The 27,500-nt window shown below is 45.0% G+C and overlaps 1 protein-coding gene across 1 annotated transcript in view; it reads right to left on the bottom strand.

The window, feature by feature from the left end:
* The window catches only part of galnt14 (UDP-N-acetyl-alpha-D-galactosamine:polypeptide N-acetylgalactosaminyltransferase 14 (GalNAc-T14)), an 82,609-nt gene that overhangs the window by 44,433 nt on the left and 10,676 nt on the right, over nucleotides 1-27,500 (bottom strand). Inside the window, exon 2 of the mRNA XM_053444792.1 lies at nucleotides 20,916-21,085. Within this exon, the coding sequence (XP_053300767.1) occupies nucleotides 20,916-21,085 (170 nt within the window). The remainder of the gene's footprint in view (nucleotides 1-20,915; nucleotides 21,086-27,500) is intronic.

Raw genomic sequence — 27,500 nt, 5'->3', positions numbered from 1 at the left:
GTTTTCTGTGTTTTCGGGGCATCAGATGTTAGAAGACGGGTAAAATATGAATCCATAATTACATTCATAATTATCATATGAGGTAAAAAAAAGTAATTACCGCCAATATAATCTTTATTGCATGAATGGAGCATTATTATATTATTACATTATGTTAATGGGGGGTTATTGCATTAGTGAAAATCTCCTTTATCTGTCATGCCTGACATTTATATTCTGCACCTGCACTTTGCATCACATCTCTTTCCCAGAGTTCCATGCAGGTGGATAAAAACACTGAAGACGTGACGCTCGCAGCCGAAAGCAAAGCTGCTGCTCCGCCATGAGAACACAAGATCCACGCGTGGGTAAAGACGCAGGTTGAGAAGCAGTGAGTTCCACGGAGAAGCTGTTAGCGAGTCTAATTAGGTGAATCAGAAGGAAATGACAGTCGCTGCTGCTGTGAAGCTGAATCTGTGATCTTCAGACCACAGTGAGCCGCGGAGATGGAGATAATTTAAATGTTCAGAGCCCAGAGGCTTCAGAAGCTGGTTTCATGTCATGTTAGGGGAGTGTGTGTGTGTGTGTGTGTGTGTGTGTGTGTGCGTGCGTGTGTGTAGAGGGATACTGTACTCATCCTCTCTGAGTCACAGGCAGCCAATTATAAAAACCCAACGGCCACCTCTCCTCCTCTCTCTCCATCTGCCTCACTCATTTCCTACCTCTCTCGCCCTTCCTGTCTCATCCTCCATATCTGCCTTATCCTCCCCTCTCGCTCTGTTTCTTATCTTTGCCACTGCCTTCCCCTCTTTCTCACTCTATATATAAACCCCTGCTTCATTAATAAACCCCCGTTGAGGTAAAAACCAGTGGAGTAGCTGAGGAGACAGAGGAGGGAAGGAAAGAACAGGAGATGAAAGCCGGGGAGAGAGGTGAAGAGTTGAGAGGAGATAAAAGCCGAGGAGAGGAGGATATGAAAGCAGAGAGAGGAGCGGTGGCGATGAGAAGAGACAGCGGGGGAAATGAGAGGAGAGGGCAGATTAAATTAGATTAGTTTTGACTCTATTCATGCCTAAATGGAAATTTAATTTACACGGCGGGAGGTGCATTAGAACAATATTTCACCCCAGTTCAGCAACATTTCCTGTTTCCACTCCTCCTCCTCCTCGGCTCCCATTAAGAGCATCGACTCGAGTCTGTTTGCTAAACGTTGTAATAAACGCTCGGCTGTCGTGTTTAACCCTGAGCTACAGACCCATCGTGTTAATGAGGGAAGAAATGGAAGAATCCTTCTGCTGCAGGTTTTTTTACAGACAAATCTGAATATTAGGTTCACATCTTTTATTCCATATCACTCGGGGAACATCTGGTACAAACAGGATTTTCCTTGGGAAAGTTTTTTAATAGTTCACTTGTCAGAGTCATTATAAGGAGACGTGATGTTTTCTCTAGTGTGTTTCTGTGAATGTAAAGTCAGGGGTGAGCTCCAGGAAACATGAAGCTCCTGAGAGAACTAATCAAGATCTGGTTTATACAGACGCATCATGATGACATCACGATAGCAGCTAGTGGGACACGCCCCCTAACAAAGCCGGATAAATCGGCTGTGATTCAATTCAGAGGAGCCGCTCTACGAATCCTCCAAAGGCCACGTTGACCCCCCTCCAGAGCGGGGGTCAACGTTTCCTACGTGCACTGACCCGGTGGACCAATCACAACACAGTGAGCCAACTGGCCAATCAGAGCAGACTGGACTTGGTAGGTAGGGGCCTCCTGATCAGAGGAGCTGCAGATTTGAGGAAAGTGATGAAAACCTTATCAAGCTTAAATGTATGAATCTGAACAGGAGCAGAACATGTTGCGTATCTTTAAGTATTATGAATATTATCACGACTGGAAGCTGGTTGGGTTTTGTCAGATAAGTTAATGTCCAGCTGTCTCTGTGGGTCCAGTACATGTGGTCACTGTGGAGCGGTCATTAAACTGGCCGACACACGGAGGCTTCACGTTGGTTTGCATCAACAATTTTAATTATCTTTTTATTGTAACTTCACCTGGAGGAGAGACAAGAGCTCCCGCTTTAATTCCCTGAGTCGGTGACGCGTGTCATAAAGCAAAAAGTAATTTGAGGAAGTTTCCTCTGCTCAGTTTTCCAGAGGAACTCAGTCGACCTGGCGTCGCGTCCAGGGCAGCGATCGTGACTCATGTGGCGCGTTCACACAAAACAAACACAGCCTGTGTTCCCACTGATTTACTGTCCAATTTACAATGCTTATCTGTAGATACAAGGGAGTAATAATGAGTCACCACGCTGCGAAGCTGGATGAGGCTTCAGAGCTGGCATCCGCAACACTATCGGAGTTTTCATTAATAATTTACAGAGCAGCCTCCGCAATCCCTGACCCAGAGGAGGAGGCAAAAGAAAACTAAACAGATGCTCCGATACGGACTCAACCCAAAACTAATATTTCAAGAGAGGAAGGGTGTGTCTGGAGGAATGTGCTCAGTGATTTGTGGAGGAGTTTTTAAAAATTAAGGCCATGGCCCAGAAATCTCTGTCCGTCTGAATGTGATGTATCATGAGAAGCTTTCATCTCATCAGCTTCACACTCAGCATGTGTGTTGTTTAGGGCCAAAGGAAGTGCCGATTGGAGTTTGGTGCCATTTGGACACTTGACACGTATAATATTAATACAAATTGGAATAAACATTGGTCTGTAGTGGTCAGTGGGGGCAGGCTGATCACTTCCTATTGAGCAAGTAGCCTTTAAAGTAAAAGCACAGTGTTCGTTTTGCCGTTGCAAAGCTGCATATTGAGGTGATTTATAGATACTCACGCATCTCAATGTGCACCGTCACAACACCTGAGCCTCTTTCTGTTTCACTCTCGCTCTCGCCTGGTACTTTCATTTCTCTGGTGAATCGTTGACGAGCTGAAGCTGTAGCTGATCGTAGCAGCGGCAGCAGAACGTCTCCCCTGCAGGAGCCCGTGTTTTCAGGTGAATTGATTTTCAGATGCAGCAGCAGATACCTCACGCTTCACCAGGTGACCGGAGAGCGAGGACAAGCTCACAGGCGGAAAAAGACTTTGCAGCGTTTGTTTCTTCACGTGCGAGAGGAGCTGATTTATGTTTTCTTACTGTTTTTTCGTGTCTGTTGCATTGTGACATCATATCCTGGTTATGTTCATAAGATATAAGATATATTTTGTGTCCACAATGAAGATTAAGTCGTACACAACAGAGCAGCTTCCTCAAACTTTACTTTGCCAAACGACATTTTGCGCTAGTGACTCATTTGGAGTCTGCGATACAGACAAAAGTTTAATTTACATGTGATTTGTTTGTCTCTGACGTCCATGTCCCATCTACTAACATGGAGGGGGCAGGGTTTATGGTCTTTACTATAGCCAGCCACCAGGGGGCGATCAAGACGGTTTGACTGCTCTTATATGGAGTCTTTTCCTTTCCTCGTCCCTTATCCTCTTTCCTTTCCTTTCACTGACTCGCCTCCTTCCCTTTCAACCAAGCTTCCCTCCTTTTCATCCCTCCCTCTAATCTGTCTCCTCTTCCTTCCCTTTTCAAACTCAACCCCTCAAACCAAGTCGTCTCTGCTTCCTCCGGCTCCAGTGTCTGTTCATTTCTGGTCCTTTTCTTCTCCTCTTCCCCTTTTCCCTCCTCCTACTCCTCCTCCTCCTCTTCTTCTCTCTTCTCTCTTCTCTCTTCTTCCCAGCTTTGGTATGAAATTGGTTTTCTAAGTGATTTATGAACGATGAGAGGCTTATAAGGAGTTTATGTCGTAACTCTTCATTACTTCACTATTAACTGTCTTCCTCTTGTTCTCTCTCTCTCTATGTGTGTGTGTGTGTGTGTGTGTGTGTGAGAGTGTAAACCATTTAAAAGGCACCTTATAATGGGTTCAGCGTTGATGGATGTCATTACGGAAAATAGTCCAGAGAATTCATTACTTAATTTTTTGTTGCTCAATTTCCAGAGACTCTTGAGATGAGTTTCACTAAGACATCTCACAGCGACGCACAATCGTAAATAAACCCGACCCACCCACACACACACACACACACACACACACACAGAGCGAATCATCCCACACAAATATAAATGGCCGGTGTGTTGGCGTCTCTTCAGCCTCCAGACGACCACGAGACAGACTGAGAATCTACATTTCTGCTCAGAACACTGTGGCTCGGTGATGTAAACACGCTCTAATTGAATCAACCTGCACTCAAGCAAACAAACACATCTCTGCCTCCTCATTATTCTTCTCCTCTGTGAGACCCAGCTAAGTGTTTGGCGGCTCATATTTCCTGTCGAGCCGTTTGTGCTGTAAGTTACGAGCGTTTCTCCGTTAACAACAATCCAGTGGCCGACACGGCTGCTGTCAAACCCTAAATGTGTAAATTGAAACTCTGTGCTTGGAGGCGCCACAATCAATACCTCGTCCGCGGGACAGGAAGACATTATTTCTCGGCTCAGTGTGTGTGTGTGTGTGTGTGTGTGTGTCATCACATTGTGTTGCATGCTTGGGGGCACGCTGTCTGCTGCAGGGATGAATACAGTGTAGATGTGAGAAGGGAAATCACTGTCATTTATTCGGGGGTGTGGATCAGTTAGAGCGATCGCTGTCTGAAGTGCAGACAAGAGGAGTGAGGCGGTGGGAGGTGAACAGTCTGAGACACACACACAGACACACACACACAAGGAGAAGAGTGGTGTTGCATGAATGTGTATATAACGCTGTGGGAGAGTTGTGGTACCTTATGTTGTGTTCTACCAGTCAGGCACTAATTTCAACGGGGAATAATTCTAGTTAGGTTTATAATCAAGGCACTCGTGGACCTGCAGTGACTCCCTTGCACTATTGGATCGGCTGGAGGTTGAATGCCTTGCTCAAAGGCAACATAGAGGCTGGGAGCGGGATTATCATGACCCACAAGACCATACAAAACTTTGTTGTGACCACGTCAACGCACTGTGTGCACAAAACATGACAATTGTCTGAGGCTTAGTTTAAAGACATGTCTTTGTATGTTATGGTTAGAGATGTGTGTGTGTGTGTGCGTGTGTGTGTGTGTCTGTGTATGTCTGTATGTGCCCAGCTATGAAGAAATATTTTACTCATTTAAGAAAAGTATCGATCATTGTGTGATGATTATTGTTGATTGTGTGACGGTGGTTACAAACAACTCAACGATTAAAGTTTATCGAGACAGAGAAGGAAAAGGAACTATAGGATCCACTCCCTCCTTCGATTTTCTTTTGGTTAATAAAAAGCGACTCCACCTTTTCCCTCTAACAAGCCTCCGTCTGTTCGCAGCCATAAAGCAGCGGTGACATATTTCTGGCTGATTGGTGGCTCCAGGCAGACGTGTGGCGTTTCTCACTTCCTGTCCCCGGCCCTGGCCTCTGAAGCCGGTACAGGAAACGAGGATCCGAACCTTCACTTTGATGCGACGCTGGCTTCTCATCCCGGCTGCTCTCACATTCCCTTTAATGTTTTCTCCTTCGCTTTTCATTCTGTATTCTCTCACTCTCTGATGCTGAAAACTGAACTTTTAGTTTCATTCTTTGTCTCCTCGTCTCAAACTAATTGTTTTATTGCTGCTCTCCGTCTCTGCGTCCTTGTGTTTGAGGTCGTTCGCTGCAGCAACACAAATAAACTCATCTGCAGCCTGGAATACTCTAAATGTAAATGCTACTCTTACTGTACCGTGTGAATAAATAACCTTCGGCCGTGTGCGTGGCTCTGTTCCATAATGTATGCGCACTGCTTTAAAAAGAAAATGATTCAGTCAGCACACATGCATCGATGACCGCTGGATAAAAAACCTTAATACCGCTGTGTGTGTCCTCAGCAGAGACGTCCTCACTGGGGCGAGGACTCAGGCTTTAGAGGATTTACAACACTGCATCTGTTACTGTGGACAATTTATTAATGATAAAACTATTATCATCTAGCTGCCGGTGTTATATTGTTATTGTTATTATTATTTGACAGTTCTTGAATATTTAAAGATTGAACCTAAAATCTGGTTTTCAAGCATCTGAACAAAAACTGAATCAAATAATTTAGATTTTGCCTCAGCAGCACAAACTCAATTTCATGTAGAAATGTGTTTTTACTGAATCTGAAATTTTTGACAACTTTTATGTGGAGCGCATTGAATTAACTGACCTGTTCCTGATCTAAATTATTCGATAAACTACGAAGATTTTAAAATAAGTTTCACAATAACACATAAAGTTTTAAGATAGAGTCTCTGATTACTGTTTAGTTAGGATCAGGTCATTTCCCTTTCATGTTAAACACCATGAAACTCAGACTCTTTCCTCCGTGTGTGCACATATGAACTAGAAAGGCACAATAACTTTTATTGTGAAAAACATATTTTGATTCACAATATTCGCGTCATTAACCAGATCTGCACCCTATCATGTAGATCTCTTCTTCAAGCTGCTCGGGGAGTCTCTTAAAAACGAGTCAGGTATCTTGAGCTGTGAAAGGCAGCAGCAGCAGAGGTGACCCAGCGGTTCAGCGGGGGGGCGGAGGGATCTATTGTAACGTGGCAGCAGAGTTCGTTTAATCCCCGTCCCGGTGCAGCCTAATCCAAATGGAGCTCTGAATAGTCCTGGAGCTAATAGCCTCCCAGTAGCGTCTCCATTGGCTCTGCCTGCAGATTAATACCAGGTCTGTTCTGCGTCTGTGGTTGTGAGGGACGTTTCCTTTCGCCTGCTCAGCTCTATCTACCTTTTATTCTTTAACCCATGAATTAAACCAGGCAGCTCGACGGAGAACAAAGTCTTTTGTGAAGCCGCTGCTTTATGTGTGATCATCATCCGAGACGAGACTTTAACAGATGATTTAAAAACAATATCACTGAGAACATCTACAATAAAATCAAAACGTAGCATTTAACACATTTATTTAAATCACAGTTATCAGAGTTTTTGAGTTAAGACAGCTTTGTTTTTATGACGCCTTAAAGCACAGACTCAATAAAAGAGGTGTTGTAAAATTGCACTTAAAAACCCAATAAAAAGGAAACTATCAATAAATGATTTGAAATCCATTCAGTAGTTTTTGCTTAATGTTGCTTACAAACAGACACAGGGACGGGGGGTGAAAACATAACCTCGATAAAGTGAATAATATAGAAACGTGTCGGTTTCTGAAGGAGTTTCTCTCTTCTAAGATTTTAAATGTCAACAAATAGGATAAACTGAGTGCGACACATTGAAACACGTGTTCTGTGGATTGAGTAAACAAGTCAACACGTCTTCTGTGGATTGAGTAAACAAGTCAACACGTCTTCAGAAGACTTTCTGTCCCGTGACGCTCGGAATGTTTCTGAAGATTCTCCAACATGTTTTTGTCAAGATGCTCAGATTTCATCAACATTTCATGCTCCTCTGTGGCCCAGCAGCTTTTCATCAGCAGATTTAAACATGAATCACGTTCAGGGCGGAAAACAAGAATGTTTCTAATCAGCTGACGATTCGAGGAAACGAGTATTAACTCATTATCTGCTGGTTTCTGACTCTCCACCACTTCCACTTTATTACAGTGGTGGACTTGATTAGAGGGAATTAACGATGTGCAGCCCTGAGCGAGCAGAGGTCGAAGCCTCTGTCACCGGGGGGGGGGGGGGGCAGATCGATGCTCAGTTAGCCACTGACAACGCAGCCACACAGACGCACACAGACACACACTCACAGACACACACTGGTCCGCACCGCTGAGGAGTTTAAATGTCAAGATGCAACGATCAGGGATTATTGTAAATGTCATATTAGGAAGAAATATACATTCGCTGGCTGATGAATCACGAGCAGCTCGTCAGTGCAGGAGATAAACGTGTGAATCATTCGATGAGTCAAAGTTCACGAGGAGCATTTCTCTCTCACGCGTCGAGTGTAGAAAACGATTTCACCGATTTTTTTGTCGTAGCCCTAAGAGGACGCTTCCCGGTCAGCTCGCTCTGATTAATAATCACGGGTTTGCTCAGTTTCCCAACGCAGCCGGTTATATTACGATATATTACAAGATCAAGCTGCGACACAATCATTAAGATTATTTTGTAAATATCATCTTCATCCTTGAGCTTTGTCTCGTTAGGGGCCCAGTGGAGTGTTGACACGTTGTGCATTTAATATTCATCAACCTAAGTGAAGCCGTCGATTCTGAACATGAAATCAGATCCAGGAGACGTTTAGAGAAAGTGATCGAGATGAAGAGAAGCTTCTCTCGTCCGTCACAAGAGAGAGAGAGAGAGAGAGAGAGAGAGAGAGAGAGAGAGAGAGAGAGAGAGAGAGAGAGAGAGAGAGAGAGAGAGAGTGTGTTGGACGAGTGCAGAGACAGACTGGGTCACGTTCTGCTGGCAGAGAAAACAGTTTCTCGTCTTTCCACAAGACATGCTGTCACCCCCTCAAATAGAACCAGCACAAACACACACACACACACACACAAACACACACACACACACACACACACACACACACACGCAGACACACACACACACACACACACACACACGCACACAGAAGGCCCGGTGCATCTTGAAATAGCCGTCAGTCTGCCGGGTCCAGACACGACTCTGACAGCTGCACTCGGGCTCCAGCAGGTTCTCGGTGTTGCATTTCAAACAGGAATACATCTGTGTCATATCAGACATGACACCCTCGTGTAATTGTAAATCAGATCATTGTGAAGAAACTGATCCCTCAGCTGTTTCCAGACGCACCCTGTGGTTCACATGTGGAGACGGCAGCAGGAGCCTGTTGAGTCACAGTTTATTAATATTGCTTTCACTTTGTGGACAAATCGCTAAAGAGGAAGTGATTCTATGAATGTTCAGCATCTGTGAATATTTGTATCATATTCGACATGGTGATGAAAAATTCATCAAATCATCAAAATGATCAGATGAGACAGTTTTTATTACCTAACTCCTACAGAGCCTGTTAGTTATCAATACTGCACTTCCTTGAACCGTTAACAAGACACAAGCCGAGTGTGAAGGAGATGAGATGAAAGGTTCTGGAGATGTAAGAGCCACAAACACACAAACACACACAGATTTATAAAACACACATAATGAGACTAACTTGAAAAGTTCATGTTGCTGCTTTTAACTGAGGATGAAGAAAAAGTTTTTTATTTTACAAACCATCCAGCAGTGCAACGTGCCGGCTGAACGAGGCAGCTGAGGAAAGACTGAGTCCTCTCTCCTCCTCCTCCTCCTCCTCCTCCTCCTCCTCCTCCACTGTCCCTCGCTCTATTAACCCGAGATATTTGCATGGACTGTTCCATTAGACGGCTGGACAGCAGAGCAGATGAGACCGGAGACGGAGGAGAAGAGGACGAGCGGCAGCACAGGGCCTCACTAGATAATGATACAACCCCCCCCCCCCCCCCCCCCCCGCCCCCCCGCACCCTGACAGAACAATTTCCTCTCTCTCTTCGTCTTCCATCCACCTCTCTCTCCCTCCCTCACATACATGGCTGTCTGATGAGGCTGTCATACTGGGCGATCGCCTGATCCATCTCTCTCTCTCTCTCTCTCTCTCTCTCTCTCTCTCTCTCTCTCTCTCTCTCTCTCTCTCTCTCTCTCTCTCTCTCTCTCTCTCTCTCTTCCTTTCTTTTCCTCCGTCTTTCTCTCTGTCTCTCCTCCCTCCATTAAACTTTTATTACTCCTCCTCTCTCTATCTCTCTCCGTCTCTCCCAGGCTCCCGGTTCCCTTTCCCGTCCAATTCAGAAAATTACAATCCATGAATTTATAGAAGACTGTGATGTGGAGCGATCGGTGTTATTATTATGATCACCTCCGTTTCACTGATCCTGGCTCATTTGCTTTCATTTTTATTTTATTCCCTTTTTCTTCTCCTCCCTAATCTCTCCTCTCTCGCTGGATGATGAACAGCCGACTCTCAGCTTCCCTCGCCAGCGTATAAAGTTTAATGTCGAGAGGAGAAGCCACCGTCTGGGTGATGGATGCCAGGTCGCTATCAGAGGTCGGAGGTCACACTGATCTATAAACCGACTACAGCTGTGTCCCAGTTCAGACGCTGCATCCTTCAGCAGCCCAGCGATTAGTCTGTCTCCTTTCAGAGGGGAGAAATATGTCCTTCCATTCCAGTGAACAGGCGAGTACGCAAAGTAGCAGCAAAGTATTTAACGAGGTGCCGATAAGTTGGAAATCCTCCCTAAGACAAGCTTTCATAGGCCACACCATCAGAGACCGAGTAGATCAAGTCCTCAGGAGGATGCAGCCCCTGAATTAACAGAAATATTATTGATTCAATTTTTCTGGAGATTTTCAAGTCTTATAATCCACAAAAACTTGCTAAGTCCGTCACTCACTGTCTGCTCAGCTGTCAGGGGGAGTCTGGGGCTCAGCATCTCGATCGAGGTACGACCCGCTGTACACCCTGAGCCGCAGACGCCATTTGTTTCACAACATGTGTTAAACTGTCGTGAGGCTGATTCCCTAGTGAGATCAAAACCACTTCATGATTCCTGACTTTGTTTCAAGGTAAACAAGTTGTGACTAAAAAAGGAAAAATGATATCGATGCTTTGATTTTCATACAAAGTGCATCTGTAATTCTAATTAAAAAATAACTGATGTAGTTACTAAACTGATGTTGTTATGCATCATTAGACCCAGATAATTCATCTGCTGAGATTAGAGGAAATCAGATTAATGTGGATTTCAGTGAATTCATTGGTCTCTTTGGGAAAATTAGGTCGTGTAGCTATAAAGAAAATATTTTATTCAACAGTGCAAAGATATTTCATGATGTCTTTTAACCTTGTGTTTACAGAGAAACTTCTATTTATTTATTTATTCATTTTATATTCTGTATACAGCATCTATGTGTTTTCAAGCAGCAGACATATTTCCAATTTAAATCCCCAAACTAAATGAAATGTATTTTAAAGCTGAATCCTGAATTCACTAAATACAAATCCTCCCACCTTTGTCCTCCCTGTCAGTTCTCGAGGCTTTTCCTATTTTATATTCTGGTTTCTGTGACCTCTGACCCCCAAACTACCCACTCTCACTTTATATAGGCTGACCTGAGATCTGAACCTTCTCCTGCCGGGAGAGTTACAAAAAAATACAAAATACAAAAAACGCAGGCTCAACACTTGAAAGTTGAAAATGTCACAAAACAACCCAGTGTATGTGTGTGTCTGTGTGTGCGTGTGTGTCTGTGTGTGTGTGTGATAACTCGTGTTTGACAAAGTCTTCACGCCCGAGCGAGCCACTTAAAGCCAGTCAGCTAAATGTAATGTAATGTGAGGCCATGTTTCACTCGACTAGAGCATCTATACATTTCACCACGCTCGATTTGAGCTGATGAGCGCTCGACCTCCGCCGTGATGATCCATCTGCATTCTGGGTATTTCTCAGCCGTCGTTATTAATCACTCGGAACAAGTATACCCCCCCCTCCCCCCCCCCGCTCGCTCTCTGCACTTCCTGCTCTGTTTGTTTTATTTGTGTCTGTGTGTGTTTACAGGTATACACACTGTGTGTAGTATCTATGTGTATATAACACACCCCACATGTTAATGGACTGTGTTTATATAAAGCTTTCAGTCCTATTGACCACTCACAGTTCATACAAGTCACAACACACACTTCTATACGCAGCCATTTTTGCCAACAGGGGAAAATTGGAGTTCTTGCAAACACTGTCTCTCGTACGACAGGATCGAACGGCCGACCTTCTGGTTGACGGACGACCCGCTCAACCTCCTGAGCCACAGCCGCCCACCACCTCACGGACTTTCACAATCACAAAAGCTGGATTACAACGTGAACAAAATGTAGGAGAGCCACACAAAAATATTTCAAGAGATCTCTGAAAAATTTAGCAAGTATGACGAATATATTATGGGGCGCTGCACAAAAGTTGGGAATTTAATGGGTTATTTAATCCTGCTTAGGGCGTCAAAAAGGCATGTGTGTGTGTGTGTGTGTGTGTGTGTGTGTGTGTGTCTGTGTGAGTGTAAGTCAGGATCTATATGAGCCTGTTCAGCCTGCTCTCTGTGCACTTCATCATGCTGAGCTGGAACATATTGCAGTTGTTCGACAAAAGCCGGAAGGAGGAAACAAATTCAGGCTGAAATTCTGTAATCGTTACAGAAGAGCCAAGTGAAGCAGCTCATGAGTGTGTGTCTCTGTGTGTGTGTGTGTGTGTGTGTGTCTGTGTGATGTCGACTTCACCTCCGTGTCGCTCTGAGTATCTGATTAGTTTGCTGTTTCAGGCGTCTGCTCCATCACCTGTGTTCATTTCCCCCTTTGTTTACCTGCTCGCTCTCTTGTTCATGTGTGAATTATTTATCTGATCCTGTTACTCTCGATAACTCATTCATTCTATGTTGTCTATTATTGTGTGAGTGTGTGTGTGTGTGTGTGTGTGTGTGTGTGTGTGTTTGTTTTTCTTTTCCCTTTTGCTTCTTCAGCTGAAAGTTGTTATTAGTGAAATCTGCATCACGCTGCTCGGAGAACAGAAGCCCGACAGCTCCGAACTGCAATAAAATCCCTTCTCAACTGTGTGTGTGTGTGTGTGTGTGTGTGTGTGTGTGTGTGTGTGTGTGTGTGTGTGTGTGTGTGTGTGTCTGTGTGTGTGTGTGTGTGTGTAGGTGGATGTTTACTGCAGTGTTTTACTTGTAATTCTCAACAGCTCAGCAGGGGAGACTGATGGTAAGTTTGTGTGTAATTTTGTGCATTTTCTGGATTGCGTGCAAGACTAAGTGAGTGTGTGTTGTGTGTGTGTTGTGTGTTGTGTGTGTGTGTGTGTATGCGTGCATGCATAAGGAGTTGGAGGGCATCAGCGTGAAGTTACATCCAGCTGTTTGCAGGATCATCAACACTAACCCTGCACTGCACAAGTCTAGTGTGTTTGTGTTTCCACTGAAGAACCTTTGAGGCCACACTGAGATAATAGAGACGTTAGTAAAAACAATAATATTAACGATGATGATAAGAGATAATGATTCAACACTGTCCAGCAGAGCACCTGTTATTTTCACCCTTTATTATAACACCCTTAATAAGTTGGTTTAGTCACCACAGTCTTCACCAGTTTAAGAATGTAAATAATGTTGGTTGAATTAAATGTATAATAGTTGTGATGTATTTTAGATATTGTGATAAAATTCTCTCTCCACTTGTTAGAAGCTCCGTTTTAAAACCAGCGTGTTGTGTGTTGAAGAAATTACAATTAAATTGATACACAAATGTTGTCACGTCGGTGACAACAAACTGGATTCAGGATATTGATTTATTTGGATCAATAGATTTTTCTCTCTCCACCTTTTCAGATTCCTTAAAAACACACACGGCTGCAGGGATCAGGAAGTATTGACCGACTCCGGCTCAATTTAAATCCAGACAATGAGCAGAGATGGAAAAGAAGGAAGGGAGAGGAAGAGCAGGAGGAGGAGGAGGAGGAGGAAGGAGGGAGAGGAGCACACACACACACACACACACACACACACTCCCAGCAGAGGAAGATGAGAAGAAGTTGACGTAACAATGATGTCTCCTTTGGGGACACAATGGTTGACAGGCACTTAACACCAGCCAATCAATGAAGGTGGATCAATGTACAACGGGACCAATCAATGACAACCTCCGTGACACGTACACCCCCACACACACACACACACACACACACACTCATGTCATCACACGGCCTCCTCTCAAAGCCCAGTCATGGTAGATGATGTGGGAATTTCACATTAAACTGGGACTTAGGTGCAATATGATGATGATTATTATCCATCCCAGCGTGTCATTGAATTCACATGTTTTTAATATTGATCTGTTCCATGCGTGTGCAAACCGAGTCATGATGCATGACAGTGTAAACATGTATCGATCGAGCATGTGATGCTGCAAAGTGACAGAGGACTCGTTCTGTTGATCCTAATGAGGTTTGATTTTTCATTTTACACGTTTACAAATTTAACATCAGTCAATCTGCGTTAAATCCTGAACAGAAATCATAAAAAACTACTTTAAACGTTTCTCTCCTGAGAGTCTGAAGCTTCCTGTGTTAGTTCCTTTCATCTGATCTGTTAGTTTCTGTTTCACTTGTAATTTAGGGAATAAAGAATTCTGTGTGACGTCCTGTGGTCATCACCTACGTGGGCGGAGTCCACCTGTACTTGACTCTGATTGGTTTGCTTCTCTGCCTCGCTACTTTGTGTTGACCTTACTTTTCTTGTAAAGACACTTTTCCTCTGTCAGCTTTGTGTGTTTCTACTCAGACACACAAACAGCTCAGGGCTCAGTGGACCCAGCCGAGCACAAAGCAGCCGCTCTGTGTTGGACGGCTTCTCTAAGTTTCACCATCCAGCCCTGAAATATACGAGGGCTTAAGAACTCTGTCTCTAATCTGCCTCCTCCTCCTCTTCCTCTCCATCCCGCCTCCACCACTGAAGTGGCTTTAAGGAGGTGAAATCAATGAGACATCAGAGCTTCACTCGGCTCCGGTGCATTTCAAGGAGAAGCTCTGTTCTCTCACGCCGTGATTCCCTGTAACTCTTTACAAAGAGCAACAACACAAAAGAGAAACAGGAATCTGAAGGAACCCAGAGCGGCAAAGACCGAAAGAAAAATGTTTTGTGTCATTTCAGCGTCAGTGAAGCGGAACGAGAGCCAAACAAATCTAATCAGGTATCAGAGCAGATACAGCTGTGAAGCCGTCTGCTCCCTGATTGTTCCGACACGCCGCCGGAGCGTCTGGGAGCCGGAGCGGTTAGCTGAGATGCTAGCAGCCGGTAAAGCCGCTTAGCGTCACTGTCACTCGGCGCTCTTGTAGAGCACCGGGGTGCTTCAGAGCTCAGGTTCCACATCAGCAGATTACCCACAATACACCAAGGGGGGATTTCTTCACCCCTCACAGAGAGCCTCCTGCCAAGGTTGGTGCTGTTTGTGAGATTCAGTGTAAACTGAGGGATCTGACGGAGGAACTGGGACCAGAGAGATCGGGATTCAACATCAGAGGACGAATGATTGTGAAATCAAAATGTCACCGCGTCAGTTGAACTGAGTTTAATGTTTGTGTTGTTGCTGCAGAACTGTGCAACTTCCTCACCAGCTGTTTTCAGACCGACAACTAGAACCACAGCAACAAATCCTCCATGTTGTTCAGGTGAGAGATGGAATGTTCTCACTTCTCTGGACTTTCTGCAGACTTTACTCTCGGGGGATCTCACTCTGACATTTGCATTCACACAAACACAAACACAAACACCTCCTCCAGGAGTTCAGCTCATCTCTGAAAGCAGCTCCAGCTCCTTCAGAGTCTTCAGAGGTCAAATGTGTGTCTTCAACTCCCGGCTGTCACACAGATCAGATCCAGGCCCTGAGGACGTTCAGCTCCGCCTGCCTCTGATTCCAGACTCTGATCGAATCAACCAGCTCGTCGGGGGGGAAATCAAACTGATTCAGCGTCAGAGGTTTGTTCCTCGTTGTGTTGTCTCGGGGGGGGGGGGGGGGGGGCGCCCAAGCTGCTGCACTGACGAATGTTTAGCTGCGTGTTGTGATTCATGGAAACATGACTAAGTGCTTGACTGAGTGTGAAAGGACGCTGACGCCAGTGTGCACACATAACACGCACAGTCACACTTATAACACACACACACACACACAGGGGCGAGGTTAGTGGATGACTGTGTGATCTAGTTAGTCAGACGTGATCACTGGGTCAACAGGATCAGTCACGAGGAGGCGGCCGCCATTTTGACAACGAAACCCTGGAGCATTATCACATCGCACATCACAACAAAGAAACTGACAAATGTGTGTGTGCAGTGGTGTGTTGTCTGGGTTGTGTGAGAGACAGAATAATTTACACACTTTCAATGTCACCACGTCAAACTGGAGACATTTATCTCGGGAATAAGTCGAGCGTGGAATCACAGACAGAATCACAGACAGATTGTTTCACATGTTCCATTCCTACAAATCCACATTTCATCCAAATTCCATTTTGCTTTTTCATCATCCTTCGTATATATGAGTCAATAAATCTCATCTGTTGTTGCATTGTGTTCTTTTGAAGTGAGACTTTACGATTCGAGACAGATTATTAATTATATCCACTTGTCTCCTGAGACACAGTTTAAACACTTTAAGACATTTTTCCAGACAGAATCTGATTTGCTATTGTGAAGATGACACGATATCCGCTGGCTGCAGTCTACTGAGTTTTCAGAGACGCCTTTCTAATCTATAGGGGGTAGAGTGGACGTTCTCCAACATTTGCCGTTTCAATCCCCACTCTTCCCCATCTGCATGCCGAAGTGTCTTTGGCAAGATACTGAACCCCTAAAATATTAATATATTTGTTTATTTGAAGGATTGTAATGAAGCGTGTTCCCCTGAAGTGTGAAGCATCGTGTTTCTCTTATCAGAGCAATCGTCAAACTTCCACTCGGTCGTCTTCTTTCTCTGCTCTGTTTCTCTCACACCATTTATCTTTCAACCTACAGCTCATTTCTTCTGTTTTTCCGTTGTCTCCCATTAGAACACTTTTTTTCCTCTTGTTTCCATATCAACCCAGTGTGTCGGAGCGTGGAGCTTCCTCTCGTCCTCCATCGGCTCTTTGTCTTCATGCTGGATCTAATCCCCGCGGTGGAGCGGCTGTCGGGCTTATAGACTGTCAGTCTGTCGGGGAGCAGACGGAGGGAGGTGCCATTGTTCACTGAGATAATAGCAGAGCACTGGAGTGGAGTGTTTTACACACACACACACACTCACACACACAGACACACACACACAAACAGCTTCTCGAGCTCTGCATGTGGCAATTATCGCTCTTCTCAGCAGCTTGTGGCATCTCCCCCGTTTCCTCCTCCTCCACCTCCTTTCCTCCTAATCTCCTCTTGACTTTTCCTCATCCCTCTCTCACTTCATCTCTCCATCTTTCCCTTTCCCTCCGCTCCCCTCCCGCTCCTTCACATCTGAGTAAAGACAGTCACAGCCTGGATAATCTGCAGGCTCTCCACACCTCTCCGATTCCCACGTTCTCACCCGGAACACCGGTGTCTTAATGCTGCAGGTTGAAGATTATTGTCAAATTCAAATGGGAAAGGAAGGAGAGACTGAATAAAAACATGTCAGACTCACGTCTTTGTGGGGAAACATTACCTGGAATCTGTCTCTGCTACTTTCTACAGACTGAGGCTGAATATGAAACAACTAGAAAGGAAAGGAAATACAGTCCAGTTAAACCCATGACCACTGAGAACATACGTGACGAGTGTGAAGCCAATTTGATGAAGAGTCCTAGAGATTCTACGTTCCACATACACACAGTTAGTAGATGTATAAGCACCATTAAATAACTGGAATTCAATAATCTGATTGTTCCTGTCCGGATGCAAATCTCTCCTCTAAATATTATAATAAAGGAAATATTAACACAATCTAAAACAACGTGTAAGTCACACCTGCACACAGCCTCAGTCTCCCGCTGTCTGTGCTTATGAGTCTTGCCACATTTCCAGATTTCTTCTCGCCTGCAGGCTTCAGGGAATCCAGCTCAGCATCTCCAGGTCAAAAGCTTGATTGTCTAATCTTTAGGTTATCGTCATCCCGCTGGGAAAATAACAGACCCGGAGCCTGTTCTCCAAACACGCTGAGCTTTCTCCACTGGAGCTCGGCTGTAGAGCGGCAGCCTGCCAGCCGCTCTGGATTCAGGTGTTTGTGTTCGACTTCAACCACAGATCGCCTGGTAATCAAAGACTCCTGGATTTGCTCTGGATGATTTAACAAACACAAGCTCATGCAAACTAAACCGTTTACAAGGTGTTTCTTATAAATAACCTTCCAACAGATGCAGTTTTATGTCAAGCAAAACAAAAGAGTTATAAAGTGAGATGAGGCAATAAGCCTTGTTACTTCAGGAGCGCTTCATTACAGCTGAATAAAAACAGGTTAATCCAAAAATAACAATATAACACGAATATCTACAGAAGGTTAATAAAGAAAAGTGTCGAGAAATCAAAACTGTCAAACATGACACATTTCGAAATCTGAAATGATAAAATGTAACACTGGTGCGTTTAAAAGCTTGTTTCCACATGAAGACTTTCCTGCTTGTGATGTTATACAAAACACACAAACAGTGATATTCATCCGGACTCACAGCATGTCATCACACATTTATTTATTCACATGAAATGAGTGAGAGGGGGTTTCTGCTTGAGGAGGAGCAGCAGCCATCAGAGGTAAATGCTCCTCCACCACACCATCAATTTCAATTGCTCAATTTCTGTGTGTTATCAAATTCCCTGCAGCCACGGCAGCTTCCTCTCACTTCCTGTGCTCTTCCTACATATTTCTGTCACAAAACCTTGAAATTTCCAGTGAATGTTCCCGATGAGGAACGAGGCCAAAGTGTAGGAAGCCCCTCGGTGAGTCGGCAGCGGAGGAGAAGGTGTTTCGATGAAAACTAAACCTCAGCGGCTTCAGGATCTCACTGCTGTTTTTCATTTCTCCGCCGGTTCCCTGCTATCGCTCTTCCTGCCAAGCACTCGAGATCCACAGCTACATAGAAACTAAGTTAACGGATAATCACATAACAGCAACCTCCCCTCTCACACACACACACACACACACACACACACACACACCATCCAAGATAAATGAGCACTATCAGCCCCCTACCTCACTTCTAACAGATTAATGTGTAAGCGTATCCCTGGTCCCCCTCCTACACACACTTCTCAGTTTCACTGTCAAACACACACACACGCACACACACACATACACTCACACTCACACAGCCGCCTTATGTCAGCTCAACAGCAAATTTCCCTCCTCCGGAAACACAGCAGATGATGCAGGCGATCGACTCCGTGCACACTCACGCACATTAGCGTGTTCGCATATGGACGTGCAGAAACACTGGCGCTCAGCTCGAGACGTTAGCAGCAGCAGCAGCTCGGGTTGAGTCAACATCGCACATCCCATCGTGCACACGCAGGATGGGATCTACGTGCTGACACATTTGAACCTCCCCTGTGCTCATCACCACCACCAGCTGCAGCAGCCACACTCCAGGACTTTGTCATGTTCCCAGAGTCGGAACAAGCAGCCGCCCACGTGCAGCCTCCTGTTGGAGAGCTGGGTCACCGTGAGCAGCCTGGTGACCTTTAATAATCACAGCACAGCGGCTGGAAGGGAAATGGAATCTGCTGGATCTGTTTGTATTAAGCTTTCATCAACTTCCGTAGCTTTCCACTTCCATAAAATATAGAAAACAACCAGAGCAATGTCAGTCTACGTACAGCGACCTTGACCTTTGACCTTTACCCACCCAAATCTGAACAGGTAATCTGTGAGTCTCAGTGAACATTTTGGCCAAATCTGAAAGGACCGTCTGGAGGCATCCTCAAGATCATAAGTTCACAAGGAGATCACATTCACAAGAACAGGACGGACAACCTGAAAGCATTCGGCCTCCAGCTGGTGTCGAGGGTTCGGAGGCGTGACAATCACACAACGCTCTGTGAAATCACCACAAACTTTAAGAAGTTAACTGAACAAACTTCCCCCAACTTCACACGACCCAAATTTTAATTCCAGTCACGATCCCAAACTTTCCACGCATATCAAATGTGTCAGGTTGAATTTGAGGGAGGAAATATTTTTAAGTTCCTGCACCGCACAGCTTGAATGTTTCCGTCTGAAGTCAAAACAAGAAGGCCTGAGGCATGAATATTCAACTGGGTGGGAGCAGCAACTAGATGCAATTAAGGTTTAGGTACACACACCACCGACTGACAGTGTTCTTAAAATGTAATGTGAGGAAGAAATTCCATCAGTCCAAAAACGTGAAGCAAACAATATGGGGTTCACATGATACCATGACATTCAGGAACATAAAATGAAATTCCCTCTGTCAACACGTGTGAACCTGTTAAATCGTTTATCAGAGCGAAGCAGGAAACGCTCTGATGTAATCGAGTGAAAAACATCTGGGATGATATACAACCAACTTTTGACAAATCGAAACCCACCAGACATAAACGCTACAATGGAGAAGGCGTGAGAGGAGATCAAAGTGCTGACCGTGTGTGTGTGTGTGTGTGTGTGTGTGTGTGTGTGTGTGTGTGTGTGTGTGATCTCAGCCCGGCTACACTGCACCTCTGCTTTCCACGAGTGCCTGGAAGTTTTTATCTGAGCGAATGAGTAAAGAAGGCTGCGGCCGTCAGAGCGGCGTTCTGCTTATCTTCCTGTGAAGCCTCTTCTCCGACAGACGAGGCCGGCGCCGCACTGAGAGGATTTCTATCTATTCTGGTGTTTAATTTAATTTCTCAGCCGACAAGACGGATTGTAATTTGGTGGTTTCTCCATGAAAACGTGTTTGGTTTCATAATCTAAATTAGGGGATTAATCAGGAGCCCAGAGAGCTGCTGCAGAGTAACTGTGTGCGTGTGTGTGTGTGTGCGTGTGTGTTTGTGTGTGTCTGTGTGTGCTTGTGCGCATAATAAAGAGATTCCAGCAGGGGTCGATTTAAACACGCTGTCACAGGTTGTGCACGTTTCACCACACGGGAGTCATATCTTCACAAAACCCATTTGCATCCTACACGAGGATTAAAACAGTGAAACACCAAAAAGAGCAAAGAGAGATGTGTGTTTTTTTGTGTTTATGTCTTTTGTGTTATAGATGAATCTATGTGTACTCGTCACATGTTTGCATAGTGTGTTATGTGATGTATTATGTTCTGTTGTGTACACTAGTGTTAAGTTAATGCACTACCTGAGTACATTTCTATCTTTTTATTTTGAGGGTAAAGTTTGAGGAGCAGCAGTGCAGACCAACAATGAACAACCTTCGTCTTTGTGTGTGTGTGTGTCTGTGTGTGTCTGTGTGTGTGTGTAGTACCTGTAGTGTCTGGTGTCCCTCAGGGCTCGGTTGCTGGGGATGCGCTCGCTCTCCCTCTGGTTGAAGGCGTACAGGGTGTACGGGTCGTCGCCGGGCTTCCAGCGCCGGGCGCTCAGGTAACTCCGCTCGTCGAACCCGTCCAGCATGTCCTCCCACTCCGCCTCCGAGATCTGTCAATCAATCCATCACCTTCCATCAGTCTCCTCATAATACACTTCAAACATTTCAAAGATACTGAATTTACTGATAATACTTCATTTGTAAATTTGTTTCAGCCAATAAATCGATATCTGGATCGATCAGTGACGTGCCAGAGATTCAGTTTTATTAAAATCACACTTATAGATAAATGGAAACTGTGAGAATGTTCCCTCAGGTTTGGTTGACGAGCATTTTTCTTTGCTTCAATCACAAGAGCAGATGACAACTGTGTGCTCAGATTCTAACCTGTGATTATCCACCAGAGAAATGTGTGTGTGTGTGTGTGTAGCTGTGTAATTGTGTGTTTTGAGTTCTGGTGTCCACAGCGAGGACATTCTAAAAGCATCCAGGGAGCTTTTAGAGGTCACTTTACTTGAAGAGGATTCAGAGAGGTGTTTAACTTCCTGTTCTTTTCGTATTTAACAGGATGAATCTCAGACTTCTTCGTCTTCTCCTGGTTTCGTGACTGAAAAGCTAAATAACGTGAAATGAAATTGTGGATTTCTCTGAGTTTGAACATCGTTGAAGGCATTTTGGATGATGTGAGAATACAAGGCAACACAATACATGTATTTATCTATATATACAGTATATATGTATTTGTATCTATGGTTGTTTCTTCTGTTCAGAAGAGATTCATCACTTTCCACAGAAACAGAAACAGAAGTAGAGGTTGGGATGAAGCTGAGCTGCTTCTCCGTCTCCACCGGTCGGCGGTCTCTCCACAGTGAATAAATGGAAATCAATACGACCGCCTTGAAGCGAGGAAATCAACCACAACTGAATTTATGGTGCGCTTTTGGAAAACAGGCTCCGATAATGTAAAACACATCCGGTTTGTAGCCGATAGCCTAAAGGCGCGAGCGGCGTATGACCCTTTAATATGCTAATCCGTGAGAGTCTCTGCAGAACCCCCGACACCTCCCCAGAAAAAATACAAACGTCATAAAGTGAGAAATAAAAAGTTAACGTTGCACATAAATCCCGTTCGGCTCCGAACAGCTGGCGGTGGAAAACACAAGGTGGCGACGGATTTAAAAATAAGACGACTACAGCTGCACTTTCTGTCTGTGAGTGTGTGTCTGTCGTTTAAAAGAGTGTCGGTCGTTTGTGAGAAGGTACAGACGCATACAGAGTGATTCAGGTATTAGCCTTCTCATGTGGTGTGGATCTGTGTAAACGATCAAATTCCTTATCGGGACAAACAGCAAGTCCCCATAAGGTACACTCACAGAATCACTTCAGGTGGAGACAGAAGTGCTGCGTTACCCACAATCCTCAGGTGTAATAGCGAGAGCCTTTGATTCGCTGTTACCATGGAAACCACGAAAAACTCTTTGGCTACACACAATGGAAGTCAATACAAAGTCCTAATAATGATAGCTTTACAAACCTGCGTGTGTGTGTGTGTGTGTGTGAGTGTGTATCCTTTGAGGGTGTGAGCTTGCTGCTATCATTTGAGAGTGTGTTTGTGTGTTTCAGTTGATGGAGAGGGAGTGTGTGTTTCACTGTGTTTGTGTAATGCATGAGAGAGACAGAGGATGTATCTTCGTGGGCGAGCGATATAAAGAATGTACATTCTCTCTCTCTCTCTCTCTCTCTCTCTCTCTCTCTCTCTCTCTCTCTCTCTCTCTCTCTCTCTCTCTCTCATCATAAACACAACACAGAGCTTCAGCAAAACGCCTCAGATGTCATATATCTCCCAAACGACCACACTGACTCGTAGTGGAGATGAATGAACGCACACACACACACCGGGTCAAGGCGCTGATGGTGTGTCTAACAGAGCAACATTTACGGCAGAGCAGCAGTTCGGATGGAGGGATGCAGGAAACGAGTGACACTCCTCATCTTCTTCCTCGCTCGTCCTCCTCCTCCTTCCTCCTCTCTCCTCATTATTCAGCCGTACGACTTGCTGATGCGACACATTGTCTAAATGGGGCCATTAGAGGGCCGAGAGTCAGACTCTGTCAGAGTGTGTGTGCGTGTGTGTGTGTGTGTGTGTGTGTGTGTGTGTGTGTGTGTGTGTGTGGCTGGTTCTTCTGGTGGCTGTAACAGCGAAGCATGAAGAACAAGAGGGGGGGAGATGGAAAGAATAGATTGCAAAAAAAGAGGAAGGAAGGATGGAGGTATGAGAGGAAAGAAGAGAAATGGTATGGAAAGACAAGAGGGACGACACACACACACACACGCACACACACACACAAACACAGACACACACACTGTGTTTGTCCAGCGGTTCAAGCCTCAGGTTCGTTAATTGAATGTCTGTGTTCATGTAAGCGGTTGAGAGAAGCACTGAGAGGATGCCACGGTGCATTAGGAAGATGTGTGTGTATCTGTGTGTGGGTGTGTGTGTGTCTGTGTGTGTGTATATAGGATAGACCTTGGACGCAGCCTGTCCTGAGCTCCTAGCGAGATGAGACGCAAACAAATTTTACAAAAGGGGTGAGAAGGCCGCGGCTGTGTGTGTGTGTCTGTGTGTGTCTGTCTGTGTGTGTGTCTGTGTGTGTGTCTGTGTGTGTAGAGAGAGAAAGAGAGCGTGTTGAGCCAAACCACCAAGGAACCTATTAATTCATCCGGACGAGACAGACTGATACTTTTAGAATCATAATGAGAAAGCAGGAGCCTGCACACACACAGACACACACAGACACACACAGACACACACACACACACTCTCTCGGATGTCACGGACATTGCGTACATTTTGACAGCTCACATTGGAAAAAGACAGCAGCTCTAAAGAAAGAGAGAGAACTGTGAGGAGAGAAAGAGAGAGAGGGTGAATGAAGGACAGGAACAGAAGGTAAAAACCTGCAGGACTAAGAAGTGTTGATGGTTTGAATCCCTCAGATTGACCCAATGACCCACTCACCCCCTCCCTCAGAAGTCGTCACAACATATCGGTTTGAACCACTCTGACCGCTGCCCCCAGAGGCTGATCCTTCATCATCATCATCTTCATCATCTTCACTGGGAGGACATGTTCTCCAGTTAATGGACAACCTCAAATATGTGACTTATTGCAGACGAGTGTGTAAAGTTAAAGGATGATCTGTTGGTTTGTGTGTTCGTCAGCAGGATCGCTCACAAACTGCTGAGTGGACACAAACACAACTTGGTGGCAGGATGGGACACGGGCGAAGAAACTACTCAGAGGTTATGTTGTGTTGTCTGCATTTGTGTGTTAGCACGATTACACAAAATCGACTGGATGGATGCTTAGAGCACCAGGGACTTTTGAATCACTTTCTTTTATCATAGTGAGAGCCAGGGAAACCTTCATGAATCTGGATAAAGCAGCTTGATTCAATCAGAGGGGCCTTGACGGAGGTGTGTGGCCTGTGGTCACAGTTTCCTGTTTCTGTGTGTGTGCAAAAGAGAAAGTGTGAGACCACTGTGTGTAGTTTCAGGAAAACACACACCGCAAATCAAGTTTTCAATTTGGTGTTACTTCTGATAAACCACATCTCAGCACTGAACCCTTCACCTTAATGTGTGATCCAGTCAGTTGATGAATTACCCATTATATGTGTGTTTGTGTGTGTGTGTGTGTGTGTGTGTGTGGGGGGGGGGGGGGGGGTGTCCTCTTCATTATTCCCTGTTCATGAGCACCATGTGAACAATGACCTCTCTCTCTCTCTCTCTCTCTCTCTCTCTCTCTCTCTCTCTCTCTCTCTCTCTCTCTCTCTCTCTCTCTCTCTCTCTCTCTCTCTCTCTCTCACACTTCATCTCTGCTATTATGTTGTGATGTATCTCTGCTGTAACAACTAGAACAAAAGCAGCAACACAAAGTGTGATATCTCCATTATTTCCTTCTTCTTCTTTCATCTCTCGGCTCTTTCAGAAGGTAAATTAAACCTGGCGAGTCCGTGGCCTTATCATCCGTCATCTGCTCACATTTGAACATCATCTCCCCCCCCCCCCCCCGCTACACATGTGGGATCGAGGTGGAGACACCGCGGAGCATAAATTATGTCAGATTTCTCTTTTCTCGACTTGTGTTTTATCTGTGCTGCTGCTGTTTTTCTGTTTTTCTCACTCGCCACCTCATATCGTCTTTCAGTGAAAATTGCTTCTGTGCCTTGATGTTTGGCGAGGGAAATCTAAAAAAATATATATAAACTGCTTCAGAGCTCAGGAGCTGAAAGGTTCTCGAATAAAAGAAAAATAAACGAGAAGAGGTGGAATAGAAAGATACATGCACCTGACCAATCGTGAGTCAGATCGGATTCCACATCCGAATAAAAAGAGAAATCACAAGGTGTCAAATCCGAACTTTGTGTCGTGAGCAGCCTTCTCAGTCCGACCATGATGTTTATAATCCTCCAGGTTTTCTGTCACTCTCCTGCCGACGGCCAATTGAATCCACTCGTGATTTCAGATTAAAAGTCCATTTATTGTTAGGGATGAGAAATGTGACTTGACTTTCAGCTTTGTTGCAGCATAATAAAGAAAGTTTGGACGATGTTCCTTTCACGATCACACGTTGGTTGCTCTGGCTGCTGCCGTTGCTAATGAGCGATGATCTTCACTATCAGACGAATCAGACGTCTGCTCTCTGACCCGCTGTAAGAGAACAGGACCCGCCCCCAACCCACCTGACTCTATAGAACCAGGACCGGAACCCACACGGGTCCTGACTCTGGTCAAAAAGGTATGAATGTGCATTTTCAGTGTTTAACATCGTGCAGCACAGATGAACGATTCTAACAGAAAGAGAACCGATGGGATTAGCTGTCCTCCGCAGGTCGAAGCTTCATGAGACGACAGATCTGCAGGATTCACAGCACGACAGACCTCATCTACATAAACTCCTTCATAATCCTGTTATCTAATCCTGTTAAGATTTGCCAATTAGTTTGTTTTTTTGGTGCCGCAACCCAATATCAAACTTTTGTTATCTTCGGGTCACAACTAACCATCTTTGTCACGCCATGAAAGTGAAAACTGTTTTGTCAGATCGTGACTTAAGATCCTCGGATCCACATCAGAGCGGCTCCGGGGGGGCGTCGGCCCTTTGTAGTCTCGCCCGCTGAAGAGAAGCTAAAGCACCGGAGACGCCGTCACAGGAAATGATTGATCAACGAATCACGCGCAGCTTTAATCAGCGCGGCGCAGAGGCTCCGCCGTGCATTTCTATTATAGATAAAACTCTAAGTTAATTTGAACTTCGGGCTTTTGCGTTATTCGCAGTCTTGACACAACGAAATGACTAAACCTTGATCCCAGTCATTTTGTTAATGATAATTAATTTGGGGAATTGAATGAAAACACAAATAAGAGACAGTGAGTTCAGGGGAAGTCGTGTTTTACAGAAGGGTTAAATACTGATACCTCAAAATGTGTGTTTGTTCATTAAATATTTACAAAGCAGATTTTTGGAATCGTCTCTGCCTCTGTTGCTGCAGTCCATCGATTACACAGAATAACTAGAGAACAACCTGCAGAGTCCAACCAGCTGAATCCTGTCAAACGTCTGACTGACACAGTTTCCTTCTGTGCTTGAACACACCGTCGCTCATGTAAGATTAAAAAACTAAGACGTGCCCACATCAGCTGGATGGAGTAAATTATTTCTCTCTTCCCTCCTCCCTCCTTCCTCCTTCTTCTCCTTTACGGGCCTTCTGTCTCCCTCTTTCTCTGATCCCGTCCATTTCTACCATCTCCAAATTATCGCTTATTCTTCGGCTCAGTTATCTGCATTGGCCATCTCCTCTCTCCTCTCCTTTCCCTGCATTCATATTTACCTCCTCGACTTTCCTTCCTCTCCTCCTCCTCCTCCTCCTCCGCCTCCTCCTCCTCCTCCTCCTCCTGTGTGAAGCGGTTTCTGTTTGTTTGAAGTCAGGGCTTATTGAGCTCAGGACTGGAGAGAGCACAGCTACGTCAATACATCACGCACACACAAACACACAAACACACACACACACACCTTCTCCTCTGTCTCGCTCTCTTCGCCCGTCAAAGCTGTCTCTCTCTCTCACACACACACACACACACCTCAGTCATCAATTAAGCCTGTGTATAGATCTCTCCCTGCAGCAGTGATGCTTGTTTGGTTTCTACATTGTTTTCTGTTCCAGGTCGTACATCTCTGTCTCTGACCCCAACACATACACACACACACACATACACACAGCCACACACACAGACACACACACACACATAAACAACCAGATGCACTTGCGTAGCCGTTCTGTGATTAGCCCTTTTCGATGCAGGATGTTTTCCTTCTAGAAACTCAGGAACTTCTCTTGCATATCGACTGCTTCTAGTTTGGGTTTTTCCTGTGGAAACATTTACAATCAATCTATTTAACGAGCTGTGAGGGTGAAGTCTGAATAACTGACTGATAACACACATGATTCAACGGGGGAAATG

Source organism: Pleuronectes platessa, chromosome 17 (assembly GCF_947347685.1).
Source record: "Pleuronectes platessa chromosome 17, fPlePla1.1, whole genome shotgun sequence".
In the NCBI taxonomy this organism is placed as follows: domain Eukaryota; kingdom Metazoa; phylum Chordata; class Actinopteri; order Pleuronectiformes; family Pleuronectidae; genus Pleuronectes; species Pleuronectes platessa.
Note: the sequence above shows the minus strand (reverse complement) of the source record. Positions and strands in the feature narration are given on the sequence as shown.